The sequence below is a fragment of the Pseudochaenichthys georgianus genome, chromosome 17 (genome assembly GCF_902827115.2).
Source record: "Pseudochaenichthys georgianus chromosome 17, fPseGeo1.2, whole genome shotgun sequence".
In the NCBI taxonomy this organism is placed as follows: Eukaryota; Metazoa; Chordata; class Actinopteri; order Perciformes; family Channichthyidae; genus Pseudochaenichthys; species Pseudochaenichthys georgianus.
The window spans coordinates 16,420,949-16,435,500 of NC_047519.1; the positions used below are offsets into that span (position 1 = coordinate 16,420,949).

Genomic DNA, 14,552 nt, shown 5'->3' on the forward strand with positions numbered 1-14,552 from the left:
TTTATAAAAACTTCTCTGCTCTCTACTCATGGACGTTATATTTTGTATGAATGTTTAGGGTCATGTCAGACATGGGATAAAAGGAGAGCGTGGAAGTCCTGGACCCAGAGGCCCACCTGGACACCCAGGCCCCACCCCTCTACCTGGGCAAGCTCAACCCGGGCCGAGAGGGACACAAGGACCAGCCGGAGCCCCCGGGTCCCCAGGACAGCAAGGGAGAGACGGACAGGCGGTGTGTGTGCCAGCGAGATAGGGAGTGTGTGTGTGTGTGTGTGTGTGTGTGTGTGTGTGTGTGTGTGTGTGTGTGTGTGTGTGTGTGTGTGTGTGTGTGTGTGTGTGTGTGTGTGTGTGTGTGTGTGTGTGTGTGTGTGTGTGTGTGTGTGTGTGTGTGTGTGTGTGTGTGTGTGTGTGTGTGTGTGTGTGTGTGTGTGTGTGTGTGTGTGTGTGTGTTTTCATTAAATGTAATACTGATCCTAAATCTTGCTCTACTCTTTACAGGGACACAAGGGTGATAAGGGAGATGCAGTAAGTTGTTTATCTCTGCTGTTTAACGCATGTCATCATTGCTATGCTATATATAACGTGTGATTACTTAAATGTGTGCAGGGTCAAAGAGGAACTCAGGGATTATCAGGTTCTGACGGAGAAGCTGGATCTAAAGGAGAGAAGGTACGACAAAAGCACACAACTTGCAAATAACAACTTATTGCGACTCTTAAAGGTGGGGTATGTAATTGACTTCAGAAACACTTTTTGTTATATTCCATGGAATGCTCTTAACATCCCGATAGCAATGAATACCTTAAATGCTTTGACAATAAATACATAAAACAAATATCATCTGTGGAAGCCGTACTACTGTAAAAAGCACGACCAATCATCTGAGCCGGCCCGGCTAAAGTAACTGGATGGCCTACCTGCCTGTCAGCCTTCCATCTGTGCACAAACTTATCTCGTGCCCTCATTGGTCATGTGCGCGTTCGTGTGTGTTGGAGGAGGGGCTCTGTAAGGAAGTGGCAGATTTGTTCCGGCTGTGTATTTTCAAATTCTAGCGCACTCGAGCTGGTTTCTCCAATCTTACCTACCTTTAACTCAAAAATAATATGAATAAATTGAAGTAAACTAATTGAAAATCAGTTTTTTATAATTCCTTAGATATGTCAAATATAATAATTTCAATAAAAAATAGATAGCAGTTGGATGAACCATCTTTTCAGGACAAACCTATTCAATGTTGAACAGTAGCAGCCATACAGCTGAAAGCACATAAAAAAAGAGGTGAAAATGTAGCCAATATTCCATCTTTCAATACAACAACGTCTTAGTGTTATTACTTATTTACAAACAATTGGATGATATGAATTAAGCAGAAAGGCTGTTATTCAGTACATCCAATACACATTTTACACCACCTTGTTACTCCTCTTTATATAGACTTTGTTTTCTACCAAAACAATTTTGAGCTGTACTTTCCAAAAACAAATATTTCAAAGGAGGGAAAATCATGAAATAAAGCTTTCCTCATACTCTCTTGCCTAACAGGGAGACCAAGGAGTTGGTGCTCCGGGCCCCCCAGGCCTCCCTGGGCCTCCTGGACCGCCCAGATCACACAGTGTATCGGTCAGTATCATGGTCCATGGTTTTCCTCTGTCTTATTGTTGTTACACATAAAACAAACTTGAGATACTGTCTTTGGAGATAAGGGTCAAGCCTATAAGCAACCAGAGTGAAGGACAAGATGCCTGTAGCCTCATGTATTAGACTCTGTGTTTTATCTTTAGTATGGAGCAGATGCCCTGGGTTCTGGCTTTGAAGACCTGGACAGTGACACTGAGCTCATCAGGGTAAGACAGAAGACACACATACTGTACATATCCAATAGTGTAATTTACTGAAATGAAAACAAAATAAAACATCTCTTTCAACTAGGGTCATCCTGGTCTACCCGGGCCCCCGGGTCCCCCTGGACCCTTACCATCATCCTCAGCTGAGGGCTTCTCTTCAGGATATGCTGGTCTACCCGGCAAAGACGGACCGCAAGGGAAACCCGGATTACCAGTGAGTCCCATGGATACAAAATATACTGCGATCTACTTTTAGCAAAATGTTAAAAGTAAGACCTCAATGCATGGGGGTTGATTTTCAAATATAATCAACCCCCACTCAAATAATGTTGAAGGGCAGGCACTGAATACTTCATCTAACATTGTAAATATGGCAATAGTCAAATTATATATATTTTTATATTAAATATCAGTTCAGTGTCACATTTACATACTGTATCTTCCAATCTGTATTTGCTTACCAAAGGCATTGCATTTTGCATTGCCCTTATTTTTAAAACTTAAGGTTACACTGACTGGTTTCTAACATCTATCACTTGTCAAGTTTGACTAGACTGAATTGACCTCACTAGGTCACTCATATATTTCTTATGATTGCCAAAGGAATAGCGTAATTTAAAAGTTTGAATCCATAACACATGCTTTGTAAGGTTGCTGTTGTTGTTGCTGTATCTCTGTCTCTATTATCAATGATTTGTCTTTCTTCTTAATATATATGTGTGTCCTGGCCAATGATGTGATGAGAGTATCTTTTATCCTCCCTCTGCCTCTGTTCCTGTCACCCCCCTGATATCACCCTCAATCTTCCTCCTATATCTCCTCACCTATATGTCTTCCTCAATCTTCTTCTCCACCTTCTTCCTCCTCTCCACCCTTGTTCCAGATGTATGAGGATTGGTTTAGTGGCTCTGGGTCTGATGCTTCAGGACTGAGCTCAGAGTTTTCCTCTGACCTCGGCTCTGGGTTCAGCTCCGGGTTCAGCTCTGATCCCGGCTTTGCGTCCGGTTCTGGGCTTGACTTTGGGTCTGCTTGGGGTTCAGGCGAGGTATTTGTTTGCAAACGATAAAAGGCAGAACTACAGTCAAAAGCCTGAGAATTGAGGCAGGATGTATGATATGAATGTAGACTACATTAAAGGGGGGCAATTATGGGGCTCTTTTTCAATTGTGCCTCTCAAGAACAATGACGCCATGTTTAATGACAACTTTAGCTCACTGTCTCAATGCTCAGGCTAATGATTGTGCAATATCTCCAACCATGTTGTCTTTATTGCTTTCTGGCAGCTGGCTAAATGGATGTTGTTGTCACCTGGCTGAGGTGTGTGTGTGTGTGTGTGTGTGTGTGTGTGTGTGTGTGTGTGTGTGTGTGTGTGTGTGTGTGTGTGTGTGTGTGTGTGTGTGTGTGTGTGTGTGTGTGTGTGTGTGTGTGTGTGTGTGTGTGTGTGTGTGTGTGTGTGTGTGTGTGTGTGTGTCACTGCTTCCTTTGCCCCTTGAAATTCCCACTGGCAGCCACTGCTGAAAAACCTGTGTGACCTGCTTTGGACATTGGTCAATTACCTCCTATTCATTTCCTTTCAGTTCAAATGTTGTCATTCTCACATGGAACATTTCGGCGTTATATCATTCTGAACTGACAGGAACTGATCTCAAATGTGCTGTATAACCTGAGCTTGAGCTGCCATTTTTTTCTGACAACATGGTGTTGGAGCAAATCTGCCTTTTCACTGATCTGTGTTATTTCCCCTTTTTGTATATTGCTGTACGTATATTAGCTATTCTCAGTCAAGTACCAAGGTACACTGATGTGCTCAGATTTATGCAAAAATATCTAAAACTGAGTTGGTAAAATTAACTAATAACCTAATTGTATATGGCTCAAATCATGTGCCCCACTATATGCAAGTTTTTGATGAGCAAAACATTGCTGTACTTTGGTCTGATGCTGCTTACTTAAAGGAATACATTGCATTTTTATCATTATCAACTTTCCTTAAGTGATGAGAAATACAGACATCATCCTTGCCTCTAAAGTTGCAGACTCCACTGATTAATACCATCTCTATTATCTTTAATATGGTAAGAACAATTGGATAAATGATACAGTTGGTCTAACTTGACTGTGACTTGAGTAAGTCAAACATCTCCTAATACTCTATACTAAAGTGTGAGCGAGGTATATTGAAGTCAATGTCTCCTGAAACTATTTTCTCAATAATTAAAATGTAAACAATGTCATAACATATTTTCTCACAGACTGCAGTAGCAGTTTTAAATGTGATTAAAGTTGTAAATCAAAATGAAAAAATCCCAATAAAGTTATTGGTTGGGTCTAGGCAAAGATCATGGTATGGGTTAAAATAAGTATGTTTGTTATATTTAACTCACGGACATACATTTTAATCATTTAACTTGACTATTGGTTTAACACAGGACTCATATGCGGCATTTTGTGTCAAATTCCTGTTTGTTTCACCCATCCTTCCACCAAAGCCTCCTCTCAAAAGACTTGTATGCACTTTGATTAAAACTGTATTTGTTCCATAAAAACAAATGTTATCCAGAACAAAATGAGTTCCTATCGAATTAAAATTACAGTTCTCTGTACGAGAAACACAGTTTAATCAAATCAAATGAAGTTTTATTGATATAGCACATTTATAAGCGATTTTTGGTCGAGCCAAAGTGCTGTACATATAATAAAAATAGCCTACAGTAGAGACACTTTACAGCTAATACAATAGCACAGATTGTTCAGAATATCAGTATGAGAAAAACGACACCCTCTATCCTTAGACCCTCACATCGTACAAGGAAAAACTTCCAGAGAAAACCCACAGTTTAAGGGGAACATGGGAGAAACCTCAGGGAGAGCAACAGAGGAGGGATCCCTCTCCCAGGACGGACAGACGTGCAATAGATGCCGTGTGTAAATCGAAGAGATAATACATTTTACAGCATATAGACCGAATGTTAGGAAATGCATGTGTCTGTAATAAGAAGATGAATCCACGAGGATGTCAGCTACAATCCTGTGGAAGCCATCAGGGAAGCAGCATGACGAGACCCAAGGCAGGACCGGAGAGACAAGTTCAGCCACGACCCGAAACATCCACGACTTAATCCAGAACTCAGGATAGAGGATCCAAGACACAGGACTACAGCAAGAGGATCAGCCTCGACTCCGGATCCCGGCGTAGATATAGATACAAAACAAGAAAAAAGATTTGGCTGGGTTAATCGGAACAAGAGAATACACAGACACAGACAGAGAGGGAAAAGGTCATTGGATAAAAGTTATTCTTGATAACCCTCTAGAAAGATCTCATGAACTTCCCCACTCAATCTATCAAGACCCGAGCAGTTCTATTAGATATAGGATAAGAAACAGAGAGAGGTGTTACGAATGGGTGAAGCAGGTAGGACTCAAATGCAGAATAACAAAAAGCGAGCTTTATTAAATAATAAAGCTGTGGCAAAAACAAGGCAGAATCCAAAATATCCAATAAAGCTGCACAAGGAACACAGACCGTGAAATAACATGGAGGGGAAACAATGAACCGACATGGAACACAGGGGAAGACTAGACTAAATACACAGAAGGGTAATCACAGAACAAGACACAGCTGGGCAGGGGAGGAGAAACACAAGGACAACAGGTGAACACAATCGGGTAATCAGGGAGGGAAACAGACATAAAGCAGACAGGCAGGAAACGGGGGTGAACACTTTACACAATAAAACCCAAGGACAAGAAAAACACCAACACAGACAAAACTACAAACGTGACAAAACATGAGAATCGTGACAGAACCCCCCCCTCAAGGGACGGATCCCAGACGTCCCAAAAAAAAAAGGTCCAGCAGGGTGGGTGGAGGGGGACCGGAGGGAGGACACATAACTAGGGCCAAGAAAGGGTGGGTGGAGGGGGTCTGGAGGACGGGTCTCGGGCGGACGGCCCGGGGGAAAGGCAGAGACCAAGGAGGGGGTCTCGGGCAGAAGGCCCGGGGGCAAGGCAGAGACCAAGGAGGGGGTCTCGGGTGGACGGCCCGGGGGAAAGGCAGAGACCAAGGAGGGGGTCTCGGGCAGAAGGCCCGGGGGCAAGGCAGAGACCAAGGAGGGGGTCTCGGGTGGACGGCCTGGGGGCAAGGCAAAGTTCAAAAAGGAGCGAAGGCCACAGCGGGCAAACTCAGGGGGCCGTGCATTAGGGCAAAAGCAGCGGCAGGAAGAGTCAGGGGGCCGGGCCCGAGGACGAAGACCGCGGCACTCAGGGGGCCGGGCTCGAGGGAGAAGACCGCGGCTCTCAGGGGGCCGGGCTCGAGGGCGAAGACCAGACAGCTCCGGAGGCCGGGCAGGACCCGGTGTCGGCCGAACAGGAACCGGAGCCAGTGGGACAGGCTTCGGCAGGATCCCCCACGGAAGAGGACCAGTAGTTGGCAGGACCCCCGGTGAGACAGGTGATGGTGGGGCCGCCAACGGAACAGGACAAGGGGTTGGCAGGACCCCCGGCAGAAGAGTTGTCGGCGGAACCCCCAGAGGAACAGGACATAGGATTGGCAGGACCCCCGGCAGGAGAGCAGTCGGCGGGACCTCCAACGGCACAGGACATAGGGTTGGCAGGACCCCCGGCAGAAGAGTAGTCGGCGGGACCTCCAACGGGACAGGACAAGGAGCTGGCAGGACCCCCGGCAGAAGAGCAGTCGGCGGGGCCTCCAACGGCACAGGACAAAGGGTTGGCAGGACCCCCGGCAGGAGAGCAGTCGGTGGGACCTCCAACGAGATGGGACAAGGAGCTGGCAGGACCCCCGGCAGGAGAGCAGACGGCGGGACCTCCAACGGGACGGGACAAAGGGTTGGCAGGACCCCCGGCAGGAGAGTAGTCGGCGGGGCCTCCAACGGCACAGGACATAGGATTGGCAGGACCCCCGGCAGGAGAGTAGACGGCGGGACCTCCAACGAGACAGGACAAGAAGTTGGCAGGACCCCCGGCAGGAGAGTAGACGGCGGGACCTCCAACGGGACAGACATACGATTGGTAGGACCCCCGGCAGAGGAGTAGTCGACGGGGCCTCCAACGGGACAGGACATGGAGTTGGCAGGACCCCCAGCGGAACCTCCAACAGACCAGGACATTGGGTAGGGACTTGAGACATGACTCGAGAGGTGAACTAGAGACGGAACTCCAGAGGGGACTAGAGGAGGAACAAGAGGAGGGACTAGAGGAGGAACTAGAGGAGGGAACTCGAGAGGGGACTTGAGAGGGGAACTAGAGAGGGGACTCGAGGAGGGACTAGAGCAGGGACTAAAGGAGGGACTAGAGGAGGGACCTCGAGAGGGAACTCGAGAGGGGACTGGAGAAGTGACTAGAAGAGGGACTAGAGATGGGACTAGGGAATTGACTAGAGGCGGGACTTGAGTAGAAACTAGAGATGGAACTCGAGAGGTGACTGGAGAGGGGACTCAAGAGGGAACTGGAGATGGGACTAGAGAAGGGACTAGAGAAGGGACTAGAGAAGGGACTTGGGAAGGGACTTGGGAAGGGACTAGAGAGGTGACTAAAAGGGGGACTGGAGAAGGGACTATGGAAGTGACTAGAGGTGGGACTGGAGAAGGGACTAGGAAAGTGACCTGAGGAGGGACTAGGGAAGGGACTAGAGAAGGGACTAGAGGAGGGACTATGGCAGCTGGGACCAGAACTGGGGCCGGAACCATGGCTGCTGGGGCCAGAACTGGGGCTGTAACCATGGTTGCCGAGGCCGGAACCAGGGCCGGAACCATGGCCGCTGGGGCCAGAACCATGGCTGCTGGGACCGGCACTGGAGCCGCTGGAGTACGGGCTGGAATCCTGGCCTTGCATCTTCCAGAGACCTTTTGGAGGCTCCGTGGACCTCCAAACGCCAGACGGGTTCCTGAGAAAAGGTCTGAGGTTGGAACTGGAGCCGCTGGAACCGGAACCGAGGCCTGGACCATGGCTGTGTGGGCCAGGTAATCGAGCAAGGAAACATAGCTTTGCGGGCCGGTACTGGTGCATGGATCCATGGCTGTGGAAACCGGAACTGAAGCCGGGATCATGGCTGTTGGAGCACGAGCTGGAATCCTGACCCTGCGTCTCCTAGAGGCTCTTTGGAGACTCCGTGGACCTCCAACAGGACCGTAGTCGGATCCGAGGAAAGGGTTAGATGCGTCGGACCAGTCCTCAGGACAACTTGTGAAAAGCTCCTCAACCAAGGTATTTCGGCCACCTCCATTCGTGCCCTCTCGAGAATAGCCTCTTTGTCCTTTCTAGAAGAAGTTCCTTTCCACTCGGCATGATAACATTGAAGGGAAAAGTCTAGATCGAACAGATCTAACTCAAAATCTTCCATATCCGCTGGGTCCATTTTTGGTCGGTTCATTCTGTTACGAATGGGTGAAGCAGGTAGGACTCAAATGCAGAATAACGAAAAGCGAGCTTTATTAAATAATAAAGCTGTGGCAAAAACAAGGCAGAATCCAAAATATCCAATAAAGCTGCACAAGGAACACAGACCGTGAAATAACATGGAGGGGAAACAATGAACCGACATGGAACACAGGGGAAGACTAGACTAAATACACAGAAGGGTAATCACAGAACAAGACACAGCTGGGCAGGGGAGGAGAAACACAAGGACAACAGGTGAACACAATCGGGTAATCAGGGAGGGAAACAGACATAAAGCAGACAGGCAGGAAACGGGGGTGAACACTTTACACAATAAAACCCAAGGACAAGAAAAACACCAACACAGACAAAACTACAAACGTGACAAAACATGAGAATCGTGACAAGAGGGAGCACAACAACCTATCTCTTCGTCAGATGCACTCCCCCGCTTATCTAAGCGTCTCTGTACCCCGTTACCCTCTACAAGGCCATAGGCCAGCAGAGGGAAAATGGGGGGTGGGTAAGGGTAAGGGTTTTTAAGAATAAACCACAAGTGTCTAAAGGGAAAAAAAGATGAAATATAAGGTACTATATTTTAAGTAATCCTATCTACTATTCCTATATTCGAATAATGTATAAACTATTTTAAAAATACTTTATGAAATCCTATGTTATGTTATAAATATTAAAATAAAGAACTAAATGAATAAAAAGGAGACAAGGCTGATTCAGCTGAGTCAGACAGATGTTGGCATGGATGATCTCATCACTAAAGGAAAGTTACCCAGTACTCCTTTACTGTATTCTTTGGATTTGGCGTTGGTCCCTGTTGGAATGGCTAAAGGGTCAACAATCAGCTTGGCATCATATCACTCTTTCATATACTGCCATACTTTCTCTGACTCATCACTGCTTTTTACCTCTTCTCGTGTCTGTCTGTATTTCTATGTCCAGGGTCTAGCAGGAAGAAATGGCAGTCCAGGCCTATCAGGAGCTTTGGGAGAGAAGGTATGTTTTATAGGAGCTCAGTGCGCCATATCATATCAAAGTCAGAAACTATTTTTACCAAATTAAGGCACTGCTGGACCAAAATCACCATGACATTGAGATGATATAATTAGGTGGATATAGTCAGATATTTGGAAGATGTACAATTCTGATTACAAGCATTTTTCTTATAATGTACTATACTGTACACACTACAGTCAAAAGCCTGAGAATTGATGAAGGATATACGAAATGAATGTAAACTACAATAAAGGCCAAGGGAATTATGAGGCTCTTTTTCAATTGTGCCTCTCAAAAACAATGATGCCATGTTTAACGGCAACTTTAGCTCACTGCCTCAATGCTCAGGCTAATGATTGTACATGATCTCCAACCATGTTGTCTTTATTGCTTAAGAACTGTTTTACCAAATTAAGGCACTGCTGGACTCAGCCAAATGACCATGGTTTGAAATTGTTTTTATTAGGTGGGTAGTCCGATATTTGACATACAATTCTGAATACAAGAATTGTTCGTAATATACTGGCTCTACAACACACACCTAATAGTTTTGTTTACGTTTATATTTTATGATAAATGGACGGCCTCTACTAATGATGCTATGATATCAGAATAAGTGATACTTTATTTATTTATTTATTTTTTACTTCCTCAGGGTGAACAAGGGTTAGCTGGTCAACCTGGACCAAAGGTAATACACAACTATACACAGAGTACATAGAGACAAAATAAATCCTTTGCTGGTGTTGTTTCTATTTTATTTTATCCACAACATATATTTTTTTCTCTGCAGGGTGAATGCGGGTCTCTGGGGACAAATGGATCCTCAGGGGCTCCAGGGCCTAGTGGACCACCGGGGAAGAGGGGCCCATCCGGTCCCCCAGGACCCCCTGGCCCTCCCTGGCCAACCAAATTCTTTGTAGAGGTGACCCTATTTCAAATCAAAGATCTAAGCATACAATTCATATAGATCGACTTTGTCGTGAACTGAGGCACAGGACACAGGACCCAAATGCAGGACTCGGAGACAGTTGTCCAAAAACAGAAAGTAGTTTAATAACGGATATTAAGTCACACGACACGTGGAAAAAAAAATATTTTCTACAAAATCAAAATCACACATCCAGTGGGAAAAAGGTTTTCCAAAACTCACTTGACAAAAGGTATTTTCTAAATATAAAGTTCAGGAGTCAAAGGACCAGGTTCTCACAGCATGGAACATAACGAACTGACAAGGGACAAAGAAACACAAGGGCTATTTATAGGTGAGGGGGGTGGGCACAGGTGAAAACTGAGGTTACCTACTGTAACCCAGCTTCTATGAGTAAATGGCGCAGCCCTCTAAGGCTATCGCTATTGGGTTATCCCTCTGCGCCCCCGCGCAGCACTGAAACACTTGTAGTCCACGCCCATCCGCTAGGTGGGCCCCACCCTCGGGCCTCCTTCCGGTATAAATATGAAGGCGGCCCGGCAATCTGCTCCCATATAATATAACTTTTCTTCAGCTATTCGTAGAGCCAGTGGGGCCCAGCGCTTATTTACTCATAGAAGCTGGGTTACAGTAGGTAACCTCAGTTTTATTTCGTATATGGCTTCGCCCTCTAAGGCTATCGCTATTGGGTTAAGGGCGAAGCATGATGTAGTCTGCGCCCCACTGGGTCCGCCCGGCACTAGAAGCACAGACACACCTGCTCAATAACACCCCCCTGCCTGTTGTGCCATGCGTAATGGCGCATCACCGTCCCTGGAACATAGCAAAACATGCATATCTTCCCAACGGGGTGAAGGCTGGGAACAATACCTACCGGCCGCTGTGAGAAAGTAGAGACGGAGCTCCCACCTTATCCTACGATCATAGAGGGGGAACAGCCGCTCTCTGCGTGTCAGACAGGTAGGAGAGTGCTCAGCTGGATCCCTGACGTCACTCACTCTGACCAGGCACTCCGTACGAAGTGTGTCAGAGTAAAAGGAACATCCCTCTCATACGAGGGGAAAAGGGCCGCTCTCTGTGTGCCGAGAGGCAGGAGAGAGGCGCACCGCTGGATCCCTGACGTCACTCACTCCGACAGGACACCCAGTACAGGGTGCATCAGAGAGGAATGGGAGACCTCCCTCAAATAAAATTGAATAAATGAACAGGGGGAAGACCAAGATGCAGCCGTGCAAATATCTTCCACTGACAGTCCTCCGTGCAACGCCGTGGAGGAGGAAATTCCTCTGGTGGAGTGCGCATTGATGTTCTCCGGGGGATCCACCCCAGAGGAGACATACGCCTGTGACACAGCCTCACACAGCCAGTGTGACAGCCGTTGTGCCGACAGAGGTTGCCCGATCGAGCGCTCTCTATAATGCACAAACAGGCGCTGAGAACGGCGCCATGCCGCCGTGCGCGCCACATAGCAGGACAGCGCGCGCACCGGACAGAGGAGATGAGATGTGGCTTCTTCCTCCGATTTATGAGGAGGTGGAAAAAACCCGTCCAGGGTGATCACTCTTGACCTAAAAGAGCTTGTGATGACCTTTGGCATAAATGCTGGGTTAGGACGTAACACAGCCAAACTGCCATCCCCTTGGATCCGGAGGCATGACGGGGCCACAGAGAGAGCGGATAAATCACTCACCCTTTTTGCTGATGTTAGAGCCAAAAGCAGTACTACTTTGGCTGATAACATGTTGAGGGGAACCTGCTCTAAAGGTTCAAATGGGGCTTTGCTTAGTGCTCGTAACACCAAAGCCAAATCCCACTGAGGCGCCAGTGCACGTGATACCGGTCTGAGTCTTCGTACCCCTTGCAGAAACCGTTTCATCAGGGGGTGACTGAACAACGTCCCTGCTCCGAAACCCGCGTGACAAGATGATATGGCAGCCGCATATACCTTGATTGTGCTGAACGCCAAATTCCTGTCCAACAACAGCTGGAGGAATGACAGCACGTGAGGCAGGGGGCACGTGATGGGGTCCAGGCTTCTTTCTACACACCAACGTTGGAACGCTGCCCACTTGGCTGTGTAGGACGCTCTGGTAGACGCGGCCCTGGCTCCCTGAATGGTGCGTACAACATCTTGAGAGAGATCCAACCTCTCTAAGTGTTCCCGCTCAGGGGCCATGCCCATAAGGGCTGGCCTATCACTGGGTGACTGTAGATCGCTCCTCCCTCCACCTGTGAGAGAGCATCCCCCCCGCCACGGAATTTCCCACGGCCTGCCTGACAGCGTACGCTGTAGGCATGGAAACCAGGAAGCTCCCGTGCGTTCCGGGGCAATTAGGATCACTGACAGTCGCTCCTCCTGCACTCGGTCCAGTAACCGAGGAATCAGCGGGACTGGTGGGAAGGCGTACAGCAGTCCCCTGGGCCATGGCCGATGTGCGAATGCGTCCACCCCCAGTGGGGGGTGGTCCCGTGCTGACAGGGAGAACCAGAGGGCGCATTGCGCGTTCCCGCATGCAGCGAACAGATCCACCTCCGCCCTCCCAAACCGGCTCCAAACCGGCTCCAAACCTGGGCGATCAGCTCGGGATGGAGGCTCCAGTCCCCCTGGCGAGGACCTCCTCTGGACATGAGGTCTGCCCCTTTGTTCAGCTCTCCGGGCACATACAGTGCTCTGATGGAGAGCATGTGTGCGCGCGCCCAGATCAACAGCCGTCTGGCTGTGTTCAGAAGCTGTGCTGAGCGTACACCGCCCTGGCGATTGATGTCTGTGCGAATCAACACATGCTGATTCCGCAGCAACGGGGCAAAATGCTGAATTACTCTCCGTACGGAGATCAATTCCAGCACATTTATGTGGAAGGACATGTGAGCCGGCCACTGTCCTCCCACTGCCTGTGACATGCACGTTCCTCCCCACCCTGAGAGAGATGCGTCTGTGAACACCGAGATGTGTGACGTAACTCTGCCCAGGGCCCCCCCTCTGACAGGACGTGGGGACTTTTCCAATAGGTTAAGTCTGAACCCACGGACACAGGGATGACCACCATGCGCCTCTTCTGTCGTACGGGGTCGATGCGCAGGCTGATGAACCACCTCTGCAGTCTCCTCATGTGCAGGAGACCCAGGGGAATCACCCCGTTATCTGCTGCCATCATGCCGAGCAGCCGCATCACGGAGAGTGACGTCACCACGCTGCGGGTGTGACGCGTCGAAGGAGAGCTGTCAGCGTCTCCACTCTCTGCCGTGAGAGTCGTGCTCTCATGCGGGCTGAGTTCAATTCCACCCCCAGGTAAACAATACTCTGGGAGGGAAGAGGACAGCTCTTTTTCCAGTTTATTATGAAACCCAGCTTTGACAGATGCGATATGAGTTGTACCGTCTGTAAAGCCGCTTCCTCCCTGGAGCGAGCCAGCAGCAGCAGGTCGTCCAGGTAAAATAGTACTCTCATCCCTCCTCTGTGTAGCGGCTGTAATGCCGTTTCTACACACTTTGAAAAAGTGCGAGGAGCCAGGGAATAACCGAACGGCAGACGGTTGTACTGCTACGATATTCCCTGGAATGAAAACCGCAGGAATTTCCTGTGTTGCGGGATGATGGGTACATGGAAGTATGCATCCTTTAGGTCTATAGAAGTGAACTAATCTCTCTGGTGAACACACTCTAGCACCCTTTTGACCGTCAGCATGTGAAAAGGCCTTTTCATTATTGCCTTGTTGAAAGCTGACAGGTCGAGGATGGGGTCTTATTCCCCCCGTCTTTTTCGGGATAAGAAAATAGCGGGAGTAATACCCCTGATTTTCTTCCTCTTGGGGAACCCTGGAAATAGCCTCTTTCAACAGGAGTTCCCGTAGCTCTGCTTGGAGCGCAAGACACTGTTCTCGGGATGACAGGCGTGGCACCTGTATCCCGTTGAACTGTGGGGGGGGGGTCCGACTCCTACCCACTCACCTCCAGAAACAGGCTGCCCCCGTTCTGGATGGGCCAATCGTCCTCCTCACCCGCAGCAGCTAGAGCATCCGCCCTTCGCTTCCTGTCGGATGATGGGATTAATACATTAATGTATAATGTCCTTTATTGTTTTATGTTTCATGTGGAACCTATATGCTGCAGGTCTCCCTTGAAAAAGAGATCTATGATCTCAATGGGACCAATCTCGATAAATAAAGGTTTGAAATGAAATGCAATGAGACGAACACAATGTGAACATGCGACCTGCTGGCTGAGAGCCGCGTCCGCGTGCTCTGGCCCCAGGCAGGATTCGCATATTGGGTGCAAATCATAGCTCATGATGTACCCCGTTTTGCACGAGGGACACTCGCGGACACTATCATTGCTCATGATTTGATCTTCCTGTGCTTCAGTACTGC

The 14,552-nt window shown here is 48.3% G+C and overlaps 1 protein-coding gene across 6 annotated transcripts in view; it reads left to right on the forward strand.

Moving 5' to 3' along the window:
- The window catches only part of col15a1b (collagen, type XV, alpha 1b), an 86,171-nt gene that overhangs the window by 56,127 nt on the left and 15,492 nt on the right, over nt 1–14,552 (forward strand). For all 6 annotated transcript variants that reach the window (XM_034105074.2, XM_034105069.2, XM_034105071.2 and 3 more), the window contains 9 exons: nt 59–232; nt 499–525; nt 607–669; nt 1,543–1,620; nt 1,782–1,844; nt 1,930–2,058; nt 9,201–9,254; nt 9,910–9,945; nt 10,048–10,179. In XM_034105074.2, coding sequence (XP_033960965.1) covers nt 59–232; nt 499–525; nt 607–669; nt 1,543–1,620; nt 1,782–1,844; nt 1,930–2,058; nt 9,201–9,254; nt 9,910–9,945; nt 10,048–10,179 — 756 coding nt within the window. The remainder of the gene's footprint in view (nt 1–58; nt 233–498; nt 526–606; nt 670–1,542; nt 1,621–1,781; nt 1,845–1,929; nt 2,059–9,200; nt 9,255–9,909; nt 9,946–10,047; nt 10,180–14,552) is intronic.